Raw genomic sequence first — 17,373 nt, 5'->3', positions numbered from 1 at the left:
CACGGGAAGTGGGGGGGGGGGGGGGGCGGAATTCTCCTTTCACTCCTGCCCGGCCACGAGGACCCGGGGGCGTGCCGCCCTGAGGGTCGGATGCTGGCGGATGGTGGGACCCGGACCCTGTGTCCAGCCCGCTCCCCTGCAGCCTCAGGCTCCGGCCGCCTTCCCCCACGTGGCCAGCAGGTGTCAGGGCGAGGAGGCTGCTCGGGCCTCCCGGGCGGTGGGCTCTGGGCAGCCAGGCACCACCTGTGGAATCTCTACCCCAGCACCTTCTCAGGACCCCGTGACCCACCCTGGACCTCTTGCCTTTCCTCCTCGGTCTTCCCTTTGATCCTAATTCTGTAAAGAGGCAAGAGACGCCCCGTGGGAAGATGGGGGTGACACAGACCAGCCTCCATGGCGTACGTCCTTCCTTGCCTGCCCTTCCAGAAGCCTCTGTCAGGCCAGGGAGACGGGCAGGTCTTAGGAAAGGTTTATTGACGAAAGGTTTGTGGGGAGAAAGGGCTGCGGGTCCGGTCCCCCCTCGGCTCAGGGAGGCCCCAGAGTCCAGCCAGAGCCCCGGCCCTCGCCCCAGACCGTGCTGGCTCAGCGGGAGCCCGGCAGCGGCTGCCCCGCCCCACCCCGCCCAGGCTCCCGGCTTCTGCACCCCTCTGCAGGCGTCTGGGCGTCTCTAGGCCCCGGGGCCGGCTTCCCTCTAGGAGTTCGGTACTTGTTCTTCTGGCTGTACAACAGGTTCCTCTGGAACAGGCGAGGAAGGCGGCCGTGATACAGCAGGACAGCCAGGACCATCCCTGCAAGAAACCAGGCGTCAGACCACAGGGCCCAGTCGGCTCGCTGCAGCATGAGGCAGCCCGGGTGCTCACGCCGGGACCGTCAGTGCGACGGGGGCCCCGCAGGCCTGGACCTGGGGGAGCCTGCACACCTCCGTCAGGGAGCCAGCGCCCGGACCCTGGTCTGGCCCTTCCCACACCTCCCTCCCCTCCCCGCCCCCTGCGCCTACCCCTGGGAGACGTGCATGACCCATCAGGAACCGGGCCCACTTCTCGGCCAGGCTCCGGGGACCTGGGCCTGGTGTCACCGGCACAAATGTCGTGGGCCGCGTGCACGGCCTCTTTCTTCCCAGGGCTGCCTCCCAAGTGACCTGTCATCCCTGTGCATGGCTGTGTTGGGCGTGTAGGCAAGAGTGGAGGTGACAGCGAGGGAGGAGACGGGTGTGGGTGGGGCCGGGGCTGGGAAGTGCAGGGTGTGCTGAGGGCAGGGCCCGGCCCCTGGTTCCCAGGTTCTTCCCGGAACTTGTGGAGCCGAGAATCCTAAATTCTCACGCGGCCGCTAGGGTCACTGGGAAGGTAAGTGGGCCACAGCGGGACAGGAGAGCACATTTTCTTCAAGTGTACGTGAGTCTTGTAAGGACTTACACAGGGAAGCCCCCTTGAGCCCGAGGGCTGTTCTCAGGTGCACAAGGCCCGTCCCCCGGGAGGCGGCGGGGGAGGAAGTCACAGGGAGGGCGGAGAGTTAGTGCCCTAACTGAAAACCCAGAAGTGGCTCTGCGAGCCCGAGCCCGAGCCCGTTATGTAGAGAAGGGGGAGGGGATAAGGAGACCCTCGCTGCCTCTGGAGGGGGGCGGGGATGCGGGCAGGGCAGGGACTGCTCCTCTTCCCGGTGCTTTCTGCTGACGGACCACATGCACCCGAGGCCGCGGTCAAGTGGAAAGTGAAGTCAGAAATGGGAACGATGGGATTTCTCATGGCTCCTATAGCTGCCTGGGAGCCCCGGGGAGGCCGAGGCTGTGCTCCCCGAGAACACGCCCACCGTGTAGACAGAGAGAAGTGGAGGAAGCTTCCAGAGCTCCACCGGACCCTGCTTACCTGCCGGACAAGGTGTGGAGAGTGCGGTGAGGCCGAGAGGCCAAGGCCAGGTGCTGGAGAAGTGGCCCCTGCCTGAGCCCCGGGCTCAGGGTCTGTGAGGGCGCCCTGCAGGAGTGGGTGCGTCCCTCCTGCCCGCCCAGCACCCACGTCCACCACAAATGTTTTGCGTGGCAATCCCCAAGCCACTGTCCAGGCCTGGCCTTGCCTGCTGCCCACGGAGCCTCCCAGGTGACCCCTCTGCCCTTACCTGTCAGAGGACCCAGCCAGTACACCTGCATGTACTCCAGCAGGGTGTGGCCCGAGCAGTGGAAGGTGGCCCAGGTGGCCAGGGCCGGGTTGAAGAAGGCGGACGTGAAGGGCCCAGCTGTGGGAGGAGGCACAGACCGTCCCCGTGGGGCCCTGCCTGCGGCCGCCTCTCCGGCCAGGAGAGGAGCCACCCCGGAAATCCCCACCGTGGTTCCCGGCACACAGGCTGGGGCTCAGCCTATCCTCACCCCACTGTACTGATGGGGACGTGGGCAGGAGGGCTACTCGGCCAAAGCCAAAGGTCCCCGGATCAGGGAGCAGCTGGGACAAGAGTCCGTCCGCAAACCTCCCCCACCCTACCCACCGCTCATCTCCCCCAGCTCTTTTCTCCTCTGTCCACCTGGGGGCACTTGTCCTTGAGAGAAAGGGAGACAGAGACAGAGAGTTGGAGAGAGAGACAGAGACGGTGAGACAGGGAGACAGGCAGAGACAGACAGAGACAGATGGTGGAGAAGGGTTGAGCCCAGTGAAGAAACAAGAGAAAGGGGAAGGGGCAGGGCAGATGAGGAGGGGCTGGGGAAAAAGCCAGCGTCCTTCAACCCCGGCCACGTCCACCACTGCCAAAGAGCTCCGGCCTCGTCCGGGCAGACCAGAGTGGGAAGCACTCTGCAGACCAGGATCTCCAGGAGGCGCCCTGGGTGGCGGCAGGGCTGACACAGGAGCTCCCGGCATCTCCCCAGGCGGGACCCCAGGCAGTCCGGACGCACAGCCCTGCTCCCGGCTAGTCTCTGCTCACCCGTGCCTCAGTTTCCCCGCCTGTGCACAGGCTCTCGCGGCGCCTTCCCAGGCACGTGACGTCTGTTCTGTACCAGACCCTGGACGGCATCTCAGAAAGTCAGCCCTCTGGTTCTGTCCCTACCGGGCCCCGCCCGCCCCCGAAAGCAGACTTGGGGGAGCTGGGCCCTCAGGCCCTTCCAGGTGTAGCCGTAGCGCCCTGAGCAGGAGTGAGCCGCCGGCCACATGACCTGCACCCCACCCCCACAGCTCTGTTCCCCTGCCCGGGACAGCTGCCCTGGGAGGTCAGCAGTCCGGACATCCCACAGCTGACCTCAGCTCTCTGCTTTCACCACTGGTGGGAAGGGTGGCTGCGTGGGGGCCGGGAGAGGGGGGCGGTGCCAGGGAGCTTGGTCAGGAGGCCCGGGCCCGAGGTGCGCGGCCGAGGATGGGACGGGACGGGGGAGGTGCTGCCCTCCCTGGAGACATCTGGGGCCAAGTGGGGAGGGGGAGGGGGCTGGGGCAGACACGGCGGGACCTGGTGCTCTTGGACGGGGCGGCAGAGGACGCGCAGGGGCTTCCAGAGCGGGGCCCGGCCTGGGCCCTGAAGAAACTGCACTGGCTGCCCCCCCACCGCCCCAACCTGTCCCGGGAGCCGGCCTCCTGAGATGGCCAGGAGCAGCTGGGATGCGGAAGATCCAGCCAGAACGACGGCCCCGACGGGGGCCCAGGTCCACCCTGCCGCACCGGGTCCTGTCCAGCCGGCCGCCGTGCCACCGCTGGGTTCCCGGGAAAGGGCGGTCGGCAGCTTCCGTGGGCCGGCGGCCCCCCTTGGCTGGCGGCCTCGCCCCCGGGTGTCCGCAGGTGCGGGTGGGCGGGGCGGCCACGCGGGTGCAGAGGCTCTGACGTGGCCCAAGGGAGAGGCAGCCCCGTCTCACCTGTGTGGGTCATGACGGTGGCCAGCAGGGCCACGGCCGGCACCCGGTAGGCGGGCAGGCTGTTCCGGAGGCGGAGGAGGGTCAGGTGCAAGAAGAAGGCGCCGGCGCCTTCCACGAGCGCGCCGTGGGACACGGGCGTGCGCAGGGGGGAGCTGCAGTGCGGGTCCAGGAGGTTCTGGAGGACGTGCAGGTCACAGAGCTCCCAGGCCCAGTACAGCCGGGTCAGGGCACAGGCCGCCCGCACACCCAGCCCCTGGGCCGCCAGCTTCAGCAGCGTGCGGGGCGCGGAGGCCTCGGCCAGGAGGAAGTCCTGCAGGGACACGGTGGGGTTGGCCGCGGCGCCGTCGCAGGTCGCCCCGTGAACCAGGAGGAGCAGGGTGAACAGGGTGAGCAGCAGGTCGGGGCCGAAGCCCCCCGCCCAGGGGCCGAGCTCCGCCAACATCCGCATCTCCAGACAGCAGGCCCCCAGCTGGGCCGCGCCCACCGCCTCCCGGGCGAAGCTGGCGTAGGCGCCCGCCGGGAGCAGGGCCTTGCACGCCCTCCTGGCCGCCTGGCAGAGGACGAAGGTGGCGAAGAAGAAGGAGAGGGACACGTTCAGACCGGCCATCGGCCTGGGGGCCCCTAGAGGAGCAGGCCGAGCGGGGGACCCGAGCTGACGTGTCAGGGCTGGCGCGCCCTGAGCCCTGAGCCCCGAGGATGGGGCCGCTGTGGGAGAGTCCACCTGGGCGGGCTGTCCCTGCGAACGCCACACCTGTGCCCTCACCTCCTCACCCCCGCCCCCCCCCCCCCACCTGCTGCCGGCCCGGGAGCAGAACCACAGCGGACGCCCATAGGTCAGGCGTCCTCCCTGGGGCCTGAGGCACGCCTGGCCCCCTGCCCCCACTCGGCCAGCCGCGGGTGCTGGACGCAGCTTCAAAGCCTCCGTCGGAGCTCCGTGACTCACGGCCCGGGCCCTTGGCTCCGTGGGCACGGCCTGGCAGCTCCCTGCCCCTGTGCTGCGTCCCACCTGGGTGAGGGGCCTTGGCTCTGCCTGCACTGTGGGTCCCCTGGCCCCAGGTCCCCCTGCGAAGGCAGCTGCGTGACGGGCCGGGTGTCCCCACACAAGCGAGGGAGGGAGCCGTGGGCGCTCCGGCCTGGCCGCTCCGGACTCCTCAGGAAGCTGACCCTGCAGAAGTCTGCCCGGCCCACCATGCGCTTTGCTTTTCCTGCCTAGCAGCATAGACTCATAAAGATGCATTTCCAAGAAAGCCTGGCTGGCTGAGACGTTCAGGTGCTTCCTTCCGGACCCAAGATCACAATGACCTTGGAAGACTAGACCCGTTCCCCCTCGGTAAGCAGAGACTGCCTGTGAACGGCCCTCCTGGGGACAGGCTGTGGGGCCTGGCTCTCAAGCCCAGAGCAACCGGGGACTTTGGGACACTGGCCAGGCTTCAGAGACACGAGCTCGGAGGTCGTAGTCTCAGGGGCTTGAGGTCACCGACACGTCACAGTGACTGTAGTATGCCATCGACCTTGGGGAAGAGCAGACATTAAGCAGTTGCGTTGGGTCACTGACGGCGGCTGGATTCAGCGGCCAACCCCTGGTGGAGGGGTCATTCCAGGCAGAAGGAGATGGCCTGGCACAGTGCAGAGGCCGCTGGATGGGGAGCTTGCCGGGGGAGGGGTCTGCCAGGCTGGGGAGGGGCCTCTGGCCCTGAGCTCCTCCCTCAGGACTGGGAGGGGAGGGGGACAGAGGCTGGGAGGGGCGTGGCACTGGGGAGGGAGGAGCTTCGGGGGAAGGCCCAGGTCAAGGTCTCCTGGACATACCAGGACCAAGGCAGTGGGCACAGTGGGGCGGGGAGATCAGCGGGGCGGGTGGGCCAGTGGGAGATGGGCACCTCGTCCCCTTACCCCATGTCCCAACCCCCGTGCCCCGCAGATGGACAGACAGAGCCATGGAGATGGGCTCTGAGCACAGCAGGTGGGCTTTCCGCAAGGCAAAGGCCCCACCATCCAGACACCGCTGGGGGTACGGGTGATGCCTCTGCCCCTCCTACCCTCACCCTGTGCCCACCTGGGGCTCCCCAAGGCCTGCAGCAGCACCTGACCCCTCTCTCTCACAAGCCTTCCCTATCCTGCTTCCCCCCTGCCCCTCAAGAGAAGGCCGGCCACCCACTTCCTTCCAAGGAGTTCAGCTGAGCAAGACTACTGGAGAAAGGGCTGGGTAGGACGTCACCAGGAGGGGGCCCCCTGAGAGCGCCTGACTCCCGGGGGACCGTGACTAAAGTCCTGGACGTGTCCCAAATGGCCCTGTCACCTGCAGCACCGCAGGGTTGCTCAGCAGGGCCCAGCTCTGGACCGCGGCCCCCTCTGGAGCAGGTGCACACATTCACAAGGGGGCCCAGCGGTAGCTCCGCCTCCTTGAGAGCCAGCCTTCCTGCGGGGGTGGGAGGGGGCTCACCTCTGGCCCAGCCTCCGCCCCCCTGACCCTCCTTTTGTTTGTGTGGCTCCAGTCCAAGGGCTCCCCCCGCCCCCTGGCAGCCTCCCTTTGCGTGGATGCAGGGGAGACTGACAGCTAGGAGGGGGGTCCAGAGCATGGGCGACAGATGCTGCCTTTCCTCCGGTTGTCCCAGTAGAGGATTTTGAGGTCCAGAACTTTCCTGGAGGTGGGGAAGGGGCCTGGGCCCCAGGGGGCAGGGGTGAGGTTAACCCCACAGGAGCTCTGCCTGCTGCTCCCCCTGGAAGGCAGACAACCGTCCAGACCCCAGACCCAGGAAGGGGTGTGGGGGGCAAGGGGCCTGTTCTTTCCTTTAAGGTCCCGCCCTGTCGGAGGAGCGGGGAACCGGTGGAGCCCTGGAGTCCGTGAGCGGAGAAGCCAGGGCTCCCTCAGGGATCACGCAGAGACCCCCTTCCACCCTCCAACCCCCTGCTCCAACTGGGGTGGGGGTGGGCCTGGCCCAGTCAGAATACACAGAAAGTGGTTTCAGACCCAGGAAGCACATCACCGAGAGCACAAGCCTGGCTAATGCTCAGTGGCTATTCGTGCTGAGCGATCAGCGTGAGTTCAATCTTTATTTTTGCCTAAGTTTAACTTTTATTTACTTATTTATTTATATTTGTTTTTGAGAGACAGGGAGAGAGAAAAAGCGCGTACACGCATGCTCGCACAAGCACGCACAGGGGAGGGACGGAGAGAGACAGAGAGGGAGAGAGAGAGAAAATCCCAAGCGGGCCCTGCTCTGTCAGCACAGAGCCCGACATGGGGCTCGATCCCAGGAACCGTGAGATCATATGATCATGTGAGCCGAGATGCTTAACCGCCTGAGCCACCCGGGCGCCCCATCATTTTAACGTTTAGATAAAACTTAAATAGAGCAAAGCACACGGTCTCAGGGCCAACTTGCACGCCGTGGGGGCAGAGGGATAAAGCCAGGGGACGGGCGGCCATCACAGGTGCTCACTCCTCCGTTGTCACCGCGTTCTCTAGGACGACGGCGCGCGACTGCAGCGGTGGTCACACTGCTGAGCCTGGCGGCCTCCCGAGGGGGGTGTCGGGGGAGCTCGGACCCTGTTGTGTCCGAGTCTGCTTCCTTTCAACTGCTGCTGACAGAGGACGTCCTGTCTCGCTCCCGGTCCTGAGGGTTCCCACTCCCACTCTGCCCTTAGGGATGGCGTTAGCCGTGGGCTGCTGAGAGACGTGCCTTGTCAGGCCGAGGACGTGATCGTCCACGTAAAGGCTCAGTTAGCAACGGACGTTAAATTTGGTCAAATGCCTTTTCTGTGTCTGTAGCGATTTTTCTCATTTTCTGATTTTCCTGATTTTCAACCAGATTTTTGTTGGCTTAACATGGTGAATCACACTGATGGGTTTTTGAGCCAACCCCGCATTCCCGAGGTTCGCCCCACCCGATCACGAGGGATTATCCTTCTAGTTAGTAGATTCGGTTTGGCAAAACGTTACCGAAGATACTCGTTTTCTATGTCGCTGAAGGACACTGGTTTGCATTTTATTTTCTTGCAATATCGTCGTGTGGTTTTGGTACCGGGTGAAGCTGACCGTACAGAAAAGCTGAGGCTGCCTGGGCACGTGGCTTACGCAGCCAGGTGCGGCCGGGTGCCGAGGGAAGCAGGTGGGTGCTCCCGTGACCATCACCCCTCACACCCCTCCAGGCTCTCTTCCCCCCTGCCTCACCGGTGTGGGAAGTGGGTTCTCTCTGGACAGTGCTGGACCTCTGACCCCAGGGGCCATTCTTGGCCGCATCGAACAGACTCAACACACAAGGCCACAGTGGACACCCGCGGGTCTGATGTTGCATAAGGAGCCACATTTATTTCTTAATTGGACAGATTCTTAAGTGCACACACACAGTACAGGAGCCTAGAGCCTAACACTCAGGTTTAGGACGTCAGGGAACTCGAGTCGTTACGTAGGGATGGTGGTTACAGTGCAGGGGCCAGGGTGTGCCACACAACCACATATGTACAAGCTACGGGGGGACGCGGGGGACGGCCAGCTGCGGGAAGCACCGGCCTGGAAGAAGCCATAGACTCTGTTGATCCCTGGGGGCACTTCCCTGGTCCCCGGGGTAAAAGGAGGGCGCCTTCCGGGGTCCCGCACCGGAGGGGGCGGACGGAGGACCAGCACTGCGATCCGCTGACGCCCGAACCACCGGCGACATTCAGGAACTCTCCCCGAGTGCTTCGCCACGCCCGCCCGGCAGGTGCGGAGGGGGAACCGGGACGGAGGGGGAGGCTGCCTCCCTGCAACCACCCGGGGCGTGTGTGTGCGTGTGTGTGATCGGTGACCGAAACGTTGGCATCTTAGGAGTGATTACTCGGAACACGGAAGCCTTGGAACTTGGGAACGTGTCAACACCCCTGGGCACCAGCTGGGTCACACTGGAGCCTGGAGCCCAGTGCCCCCCTTCCTGGGACCACAGCGGATCAGCGGGGGGACTCCCCCTCTCCCTGGAGGAGACAGAGAGCTTCTCTGGGTGAGGACGGCTATCCCTCAAAGCAAAACGAGTGCCATCAGGTGTTAAAAAAAAAACTCCCAGAGAGATGGCTTTCTGGATCTTTCTTCCCTCCCCACTTGGTGAGAAATCACAGCCACAGCCAGGCCTGACCTTCCTCTGGGAAACAGCAGCCTCCCTCATCACAGATGTGAAGACTGGCCCAGTTTGCTAAGTGCCGTCCCCTCTGACGTGACACGTTGGGTAGCTTCTGGCAGGACAGACAAGGGACCAGGCGTTCTGACTCGGATCTCTCTCCCCACCAACTCCGAGGGTCTGGCAGGGGACAGGGGGTCCACGTGGCCCACACCCGGCTCGCGGGCACGGGCACCAGGGCCAGAATCAAACGGTCCTGGGGGCACCTCCATGGCTGTGGAGGCTCCCGCGTATGGGGCGCATCCCCCTTCCCTCAGCCCCACGAGGCAGGTGCTCTGCAGGCTGGCTGGCCTCAGACCCCTGCGCCCCGGGTGCGGGGGCCTCGGAGCCTCCCCAGGCCGCGGCTCCAGGCTGGCTGACCTGGGTGGCCTGCGGCCCGGGCCCTGCACCTCCAGTCTCCCCGCGGGAAGGGGGGCTGTCGGGAACCAACTCATCTAGGAACCACGTCCTCCTTCCCTGGTCCCCTCCCTGCCCTCAAGGCCATCACAGGAGCCAGAATAAATGCTTGCTCTGGACTGTGCCACACCCCTGCCCTCTGCGTCTCGGCCCGGGAGCGTCCGGTCTCCGGACGTTTGCTCTCTGTCCAGGATGCGAGGCCTCCTCTGGGGGTCCCCAAAGAAGGCCGCTGGGTCCCCGCGTCCCACAGATGTGGTCTCCTCGGACGCGTTTTCTGCCGATGGAGCGATGCCATCAGTGGTGCCTTCCGAGCACCGGGACGAGGGGAGCAGCGGGTGGAAGTGACCGCTGACGCACTGCCCAGACCAGCCACGGGAAAGGCGCGCTCACAGCCTCCAAGCGGCCCGGCGCGGCCGGCGGAGCCAGACGCGGCTGCCAGACGGCGCTCAGATGGGGGAGCCCGTCCGCCTGGTCCCACGTCTGGGGCGAAGCTCAAGTTATCGGGGGGATAACTTTCCCAAAGGGAAGCCTCCAACCGAAACCTGGTCGCTTAGTGTGGGAGCCACGCCCACGCACCCCTAGAGGAAAGAGGCCGCGCACACCTCGGGCCTCAGGGCGCGGAACCCGTACAATATCCACAGGCCTCGTCAGTGCCGCTTGGGGACAGCCAGGCTGAGGGGGCCCCAGACCACTGGCCGGGGTGCGACAAGGTGATCTGAACCAAGTGGGAAAGTGGGGGGTCACTGGGGTGCCCTGCAGGGTCTGGCGAAGGCAGCGGAAGGCACCAGAGAACGGCATGGACGCCCAGGTTCCGAGCGGAACCTGCTCGTGGCGGGACAGGGGTTTATGGATCGGTTGCTGTTTTGACTGGAGTTAGAAAGAGGCCACGTGCGGCTGCGGGCAAGGGAACGGGTCACCGAAGACCCCCCAGACCCCGGGGTTTCTCTGATGTGTTTGTGGCCCGGGTGTGGTGCCTGGCCAGACTCCCAGCCCGGGGCAGGCTCTTGCCCCGGCGGCCGGGCCTGGGCCGTGCAGTCCCTGGGGGCACGACTCGGACACTGCAGCAACACAAGGGCAGCGCCCTCAGGTGCAGGAGAGGGGAGCCTCCTTGGTGACGGGGGCCCCATTGCTGGCTGCCCTCCCCTGACCCCGTGGAATCTTCTCACTGGGACTCACAGACACTCCTCTCTCGGGGCAAAGAGGGGAAGCCACACACCTTCTTCCCGGGAACCATCTGGAGCTTGAGAAGCTGCACCCCCAGCCCCCCACCGCCCGGACCCCCCCCCGCCCCCGCCACCTGCACCCTGCCGGCCTGGACACACCACCCCTGCTGCCCCTGCCGGGAGAGCCCCACAGCCCAGGGGCCCATCTGCCTGGTCCCCCTCATGCCCGCACGCTCCTGGGGAGAAGCTGCCGGCACTGCCCGCGGGGTCGCGTCTCAGAGGCTGCTGTCCGGGTGAGACGCAGATTCTACCTCCGGCTGGGAGGGTGCACGCCACCCCCTCGCGGCCTGGACCTCGGGCGCCGGGTCCCCTGATGCTCACACACACACACACACACACACACGCACCCCGGGTGGAAGGCCTCCCCCATGAGCCTGAGCTCGGTCCTGGGTGGACGCGCCCCCGTGGTGCCAACCAGGTGGTGCCCCGGCCTGTGCAGACGCCTCTTCACCGTGGTCTTCCCTACGAGGCTTGGGGATGAGAGAGGGAACAAGCAGGGGACGGGGTCCATCCGAATCCTACGGGTCTATGTGAAGGCATTAGAAATAAATACTTATAAATAGAACACAGTCTTATAGTTAATTTCTGAGTGGCCTGTTTCGGTGTCACTAAACTAATGTATATTAATTATAAGTCTGTCTATGCTTAAAAAAATATCAGAACGGCAGCGACGCCCCTGACTTGTGCCCTCCGGCCTCTCTGGCACCTCCCAGCCGCTCCCACCCGGGGCCCGCTCCGAAAGAAGACAGAACATGGCCTCTGCTCGGGGCAGGATAGGTCTTGCGGTGCAGGCGCCCGGGCCAGAGGTGGCGCTCTGTGGGGCCCCGCGCAGCGTCCCCAACAGGGGACCGGCTGGCTGGCTGGCTGGCTGGTGGGGGCAGGCTGGGCGCGTGTGACATGACGGATGGTGACGAGGACTGGGGGCGGGGCTGGCCTGCTGGCTGTCGTGGGGGCGCAGGGGGCTCCGGCTCAGACCCTCATCTGGGCAGACCGCCGTCTGGACAGCTTGGACCTGCGGGAGGTGGAGACAAGCGGGGGTCGGGATGCTGGCCTCTCGGCGGCGGACGCCCCCCCTCCTTCCCTGCTCACGCGGAGAGACCCGGGCTCAGGAGTCGCCCACCTGCCTTCTGCAAGTCAGCGGTGCAGGAGGGGCGGGGGTCCCATCGCCAGGGCTCGCTGTGCCCAGGCCTGACCGTGAGTTGTGTTTGCAACCGCGTGAGGGCCTGCCCCCAGGAGCGAGTACGTTTTGAACATCTCAGGGGCTCACTCGCTTTACCAGCAGCAACGACACAAATTAGGCATTAACGTCCTCAAGAACGCGCCCGGGGGCGGTGCCCTCCCAGCACCTGCAGGGGGAGCCGCGTACCGTATGGTCCCGGCCAGGAGGGGGTTGAATGCGTACAGCCAGTCGTGCATGTCCTTGTCGCTGTTGGCCTGCAGCAGGATGCCGCGGTGCTCCGTGCACACGGCAAACGTGTTGGGTGTCTGCAAAGGCAGGGCTGCCGTGAGACGGCGCGAGGCCTCCGCCAGGCTGGCACGCGGTGGTCACCGTGGGGCATGGGTGGGGGCAGGGGAGGGGCGCCACCGGGACATCCCAGGGGTGAGGGGGCAGGAAAGAAGAACCCGCAGGAGACAGCCGCAGCGCACACGGCCCGGTCTGACCCACACGGGGGCGGCCCCCTCGCGGAAGGCTCTGCGGTGGGGACACCCTGTGTCTTTTCCTGCCCCAGGTCTCCCTTGTGGCCTGCTCTGCGTGGTCCCCTGGGATGCGTCTACCCCTCCCGGGCCGAGGTTCCTTCCCCCGCCATTCTGGCTCCGCTGCCGTGCCGGCCTCTCCTGCTGAGCCTGAGCCCTGGGTGGGGCAGGTGTGGGCGGCACGCCGAGTTTGTGCCCACCCCCCACCACAGGGCATCAGAAATCGGCCAGCGGGTGCTGTAGGGGTCTGGCAAAGCCAGGGTCACTGCTGGCTCGGAGAGGGGCAGGGCAAAGCCAGGGGACAGGAAGGCCGTGTTCCCAGGCCCCCGACATGGCCGGCCCCGTGGGGCTCAGAGCCCCCGACCCAGGGTGTCCCTGGGGAATGGGTCAGTGCTCGCCCCATCTGTGGACCACAGCCATGGCTGGCCATCACCAGGACTAGGTGCCCCGTGGGAGGGCCGAAGGGGGACCCTGTGAGAGACAGGACATGGGGACCTCGGTCTGGCAGCGAGTAGGAAACGGGCCTACGGGGGACGGGGCCCGGCTCCCACGTCCCGCAGCCCTGCCGGGCGTTCGCCAGGCCTTGGCCAACCCGGGACCCGCCCATCCCATTTCCAAGGCTGTACCTTGAGCATGGCCTGCTGGTCCTCGCTGTACTCCACCTGGGCGGTGGACAGGTTGAGCACGAACCTCTCCACAGAGTCCTTGTCACTGTTGTACATGTAGGCATACGGCCGCCGTACCACCACAAAGCGCTTGGCCCAGCCGGCCGTGTGCGGCTCCAGGAAGTGTAGGTAGCCCTTCTTGGAGACGATGGGGCTGCAGGAGGGACGCCTGCTGGCTCATGTGCTCCTGGCGGTCAGTGGGGGTCTCACGGTGGGGCCCACCACCCTCCACCAGGCCCGTGGCGGTACCGGCCGGGGCTCAGGGGCTATGGGGTACCCGGTAGAACCCCAGCTTGGGAGGTCAGAGACCAGAACCACCAACCTATTTCTGGGCCTCAGTTTCTCCAGCTGTGAAAAGGAGAAACTTTAAAAAAAAAGGCCGCAGCCGCCTTCGCTGTCACATGGGGTTCCGTGACCACAACCCGCGGAGGGTGGCCTTCTTGGGCCACAAGGGCCAGGCAGGCATCTGGCACAGAGGCCAAACTGATAACTCGCAGATGCATTAAACCATCTTTCCGCAGAGGTGCCCGCGAGGTCCCCGGCCCCCTCCTGCCCTTTTGCTGTCTGCTCCTTCTCTGCTCCTGCCCCAGGTCAGGGGTGGCCTGCCTGCCTGCCTCCCTAGTGTGGCGCTGTCCCCGGGCCTGGGTCAGGGACAGAGCTGGCCGGGTGGTTTTAGAAGAGCCCCGGTTTGGGGCAGGGCACCCCCCACACACCTGACCCGGATCTCCTGGATGTCAGGAACCAGCAGGCGCGGGGGCTCTTTGTCCGCCTCCACGGCCCGAGCAGGGGATGGAAGCTTCTTCGAATCTGCCTCGGGCACAGGCTCAGGTTCTGGGCTGGCCGGCCGGGAGCAGGGCTGCGGGGTCCTGGGGAAGCAAAGCGAAGCCTCTGCACCCCTGCAGGGAGAGTCCCCGCTGGGCCGGGGAGCCACGTGGGACCGGGCTTCCTCCCACACCCAGCCGGCCCCATGGGCACCTCCCAGGGTCTGCCCCACCACAGCCACAGCTGGAGCTCGGGGAGGGCCGGCGTGGCCGCAAGACCCACCGGCCTTCTCCTGGCACTTTCTGCTCCCCGCCCCTGTGAAAGCGGACCCCTGTCTCTTCAGCTCCCCGGCTGAGAACAGGCCCGTCTCAGATGAGGCCCAGAGGGCTGGATGCCTTTTTATTTTAAGAAGAAAACGTGGATGCCTTGAGGGATTTAAAGTCTAAGGGACCGGGCGTAAGAGGTGCTGGTAAAGCTGAGCAGACACCAGCCATCAGCACGACGGCAGGCCCGTGGGTCTCCAAGCTACTTCATTGCCGGTTTTCCTACTGACTATTATACCAGCACTTGCCCCCGAAAAGGGTTTGGCTTTTGTGCCGGTTTGACCCGTTCCCGGTTTTCGTCCCCAGTGCATTTTAAATCTACCCTTCAGCAGAAACTGGCCTCGGAAAAGTAACACAACCGGAGACGGGCGGGGGCCGCGCCAGCCAGGGCAGGGCGCGGGGCAGATCCCTTCCAGCTGGCCCTGCCCTAGATGCCTGTGGCCGTCCCTCGTGCCCGGCCACGCGCGCGCCACGTTCCCTGCACTGTGCGCCTGAGTCACGGCCGAGGTCATCAGTCGGTTCTCGGCACTGGAAGCTGCTCCCGGAGCCTGGAGCTCACTCACCTCAGATCAGCTGCTCCGTACCGCCCCTCCACCAGAGAGGGGCAGGTGGAGGAGGGTGTGAGCGTGGCTGCCCCCAGAGGGGACATGGATGGGTCCCGAAGCAGGGTGACAGACATCTCGGAGAGCTGTGGAGGACAGTGGGCCTTTGGCGTGGGGCTTGCAGAGTGGGGACACCCCTGCAGTGGCTAATTCCTATGCCTCTGCTCACCTTTTACCTCCATTTGGGGCACCCCCCATTCCAACTGCAGGCCAGACCCTCTTCCCAGCCCCCCTCGACCTGCCCCTAGCCCCTTCACGCCCCTACACACGTCAAAGGTGACGACCGGCGATGGGCCAGAGACTGAGCAGAGACAGCACACGGCAGGTCCCGAATCAAGGGGGGTGGGGCAGCACAGGGACCACACTAGCTCTGGGGACCAGGATCCGTCCCCTGGTAGAGGAAGGATGGCCACAGGGACGGGGCCTGACCAGCCCAGGACGGAGGCAGCTGGGTGAGGGCCAGGCCGGGAGGCCCCTGTGCTCCACAGACCCCAGGCACAGGGAGACGGGGCCCTTGGCTATGACAGTATGTTTCTAAGAAAACCCTTATTTCCTTCTCTGGATACGACTGTGAGTTCTTCTTGGTGACAACGGCCCCGTGATGACCTGGGGGGTGGCCCCTCTCTGCCCACCTTGCTCTCACTGGCGCTGACGCACACGTGGCTGTGGGTGTACTCTCGGTTGAACGTGTGCGTGAGGAGGCGTAAGCACTGTAAGAGGAGCAAATGCCCGGAGTCAGGAGGCCCCCGGACCCGGCTCCGCCCCAGGCACGGCCCCGACGTGGGTGACTGTCCGGGGGCCCAGGTACCTCCACCCTCCGAGGTGACGGCTGAGCCGGGGAGGCCTCTCAGAGCAGGCTGGGGGCCGAGGGCAAAGACGGGGGGTGGGCAGCGCTGCCCACAGTCTAAGAGGCCTTCCCCGCGGCCCGTCAAGCGGCAGAAAGAGCCAGCTCCGGGCAGAGGGGGTAAGCTCCCTGTCAGCGTAGGTATTCGGGGAAGCAGGTCACTGCTTGGGGGAGGAAGCTGTAAAAGGCTGACAGATTCCAGTGTGGGTGGGTGAGGGGTAGGCGAGGGGACTCCCGGGACCCCTCGTTCTCCCCGCCCCTGCTCTGACGGGACAGGGCTGAGTCACCCCCAGAGGGGCCGGGGTCACAGCAGCGCTGCCTGAGCCACCTTGACGGCCAGCTCCCGCTGTCTCTCGTTGGGAGCCTCCAGGGGGGACGGCCGGCCCTCGGCCGAGAGTGGGGACGAGGGGCCGGACGGGCCGTGGGAGCCGGAGTCCTCGCTGCAGGCGGGGGACGGCGCCTCGGGGCCGGGCCGCTGCGTGGTCTCCAGCTTCTCCCGCAGCAGCAGGTAGTGCCTGGTCTTCTCCACCTGCGCGAGAGCCGGAGCGCAGCTCAGCCCCGGGGGCGACCGGACCCACAGCGCCCGCCGTTGTTTCCCTGGGGCGCGGCCGGCACTCGGCCTCGAGCCCCAGCCCCGCAGCCGCCCTTCGAAGCAGCCAGCGCGCTGCCCTCCCCCCGCAGGTGCGCGGCTGCTCTGGGGTCGGCGGGGGGTGGAACTGACGGACACCCGAGCCCCCCCCACGCCGCCCATGCGCCCTGCGGCCCGCAGTCCGCGCCCGGCGAGCACGAGCGCACCTCCTGCAGGAGACTCAGCTTCTCCAGCTCCCACTGGTGGTCCAGGATGAGGCTGTCGCTCCGGGGCCTCCAGCCCGCCAGGTTCTCCTCGCCGCGGACGTAGGCCACGGACGTATCGAGCACGCGCCTCCGCCGCCGCTGCATCCCTGGAAAGGGGGTGCCGGTCTGGCCACATCCGCGCCCTGGCGCCAGGCCTTGGGCCCCCCGTGGGGACTTGTCCACGGAGGGAGGCCGGCCCCCCGGGAAAGCCTCGGCCACAGGAAGTCATCCGGCACGGCGGCCGCCGGGCCCGCACCCCGCGCGGCCTCTCCCCTCACGGTCCTCCGGACTCTCAGAACAACTCCCGAAGTGCAAAGGTGAGCACGTGAGTCTCGAAAGTGAGGGCCCCCCAAAACGGCAGCTTAGCTGAGGGACCCCGGGGAACCCTGGCTCCTAACCAAGTGCCCCCCCCACCCCCCACCAGGCGCCTACCTGGGCTGCCGGCATCGGCCACATGGCACAGGCTGAGCTCATACACGCCTGTCACGCGGTTGCTGCGGGGAGAGGGGGGAGGCGGGTGGGCACCGGGCATGGCCAGGGCCGATCAAATGCGAAGCTGGCACCGGTCCTGCTGCGAGCCCATGCCGGGTGGCCCTGCGCGGGGCCGCGGGGGCCCTGAGCTGCAGCCACGTGTGGGCGGTCCCCTTCCCAGACCCCTCTGGGCCCCCTCTTGCCAGGGACCGCGATTTCGCCAAGTGCGCGCCACGAACCTTTGCACAGGGGGGAGCCAGGCTCGCAGGCGGTATCCCGTGCTCACTAGGTGACCCTGCGTGGCCGGGTTACAGCCAGCCCAAGGCCACTAAGTCCTGAGCCCCAGACTCTGTCCTCCTGGCTGTGCCCAGGTGTCCCGCACACTGGGGTCCATGAGACAGCATGGGGAGCCTCACCGAAGGTGAGCACAGGTGGCCTGGTGGTCTCTCCTCACTGCCGTGACACTCTTGTTCACCACCTCTCCCCGCCCCAGGAATGCAGGGACAGGTCAGAGAGCAAGAAGGGAGGGCTGGGCCTGGGCCTGACACTCTCCTCCCTCGGGCACTGCCAGCCTCCAATGGCAAGAGGCCC

At 66.1% G+C, this 17,373-nt stretch overlaps 2 protein-coding genes across 26 annotated transcripts in view; both read right to left on the bottom strand.

Moving 5' to 3' along the window:
• Nucleotides 1–400: 400 nt before the first annotated feature.
• Nucleotides 401–4,577, bottom strand: LOC132672385 (putative aquaporin-12B). The gene is made up of 3 exons (XM_060624373.3): nt 3,821–4,577; nt 2,110–2,226; nt 401–788 (listed from the first exon to the last, which is right to left on the bottom strand). Exons 1-3 carry the CDS (start codon nt 4,425–4,427, stop codon nt 583–585), a joined length of 930 nt encoding a protein of 309 aa, XP_060480356.3. The 5' UTR covers nt 4,428–4,577; the 3' UTR covers nt 401–582.
• Nucleotides 4,578–8,102: 3,525 nt separating this feature from the next.
• KIF1A (kinesin family member 1A) overlaps nt 8,103–17,373 on the bottom strand; it is a 96,882-nt gene continuing 87,611 nt past the window's right edge. For all 25 annotated transcript variants that reach the window (XM_078450637.2, XM_078450636.2, XM_078450638.2 and 22 more), the window contains 9 exons: nt 16,744–16,805; nt 16,273–16,418; nt 15,806–16,006; nt 15,266–15,343; nt 14,595–14,719; nt 13,660–13,812; nt 12,908–13,100; nt 11,953–12,071; nt 8,103–11,598 (listed from right to left, as the gene is read on the bottom strand). In XM_078450637.2, the coding sequence (XP_078306763.1) occupies nt 11,556–11,598; nt 11,953–12,071; nt 12,908–13,100; nt 13,660–13,812; nt 14,595–14,719; nt 15,266–15,343; nt 15,806–16,006; nt 16,273–16,418; nt 16,744–16,805 (1,120 nt within the window). In that variant the 3' untranslated portion in view covers nt 8,103–11,555. The remainder of the gene's footprint in view (nt 11,599–11,952; nt 12,072–12,907; nt 13,101–13,659; nt 13,813–14,594; nt 14,720–15,265; nt 15,344–15,805; nt 16,007–16,272; nt 16,419–16,743; nt 16,806–17,373) is intronic.

This window comes from Panthera onca, chromosome C1, assembly GCF_046562875.1.
Source record: "Panthera onca isolate mPanOnc1 chromosome C1, mPanOnc1 haplotype 2, whole genome shotgun sequence".
Classification (NCBI taxonomy): Eukaryota; Metazoa; Chordata; class Mammalia; order Carnivora; family Felidae; genus Panthera; species Panthera onca.
Note: the sequence above shows the minus strand (reverse complement) of the source record. Positions and strands in the feature narration are given on the sequence as shown.

Coding starts and splice junctions, on each gene's coding strand:
- LOC132672385 (XM_060624373.3), bottom strand. CDS start 4,427: ATGGCCGGTCTGAACGTGTCCCTCTCCTTCTTCTTCGCCACCTTCGTC. Junction 2,227..3,820: donor CACCGTCATGACCCACACAG/GTGAGACGGGGC, acceptor CTCCTCCCACAG/CTGGGCCCTTCACGTCCGCC. Junction 789..2,109: donor CTGGCTGGGTCCTCTGACAG/GTAAGGGCAGAG, acceptor GGTTTCTTGCAG/GGATGGTCCTGGCTGTCCTG.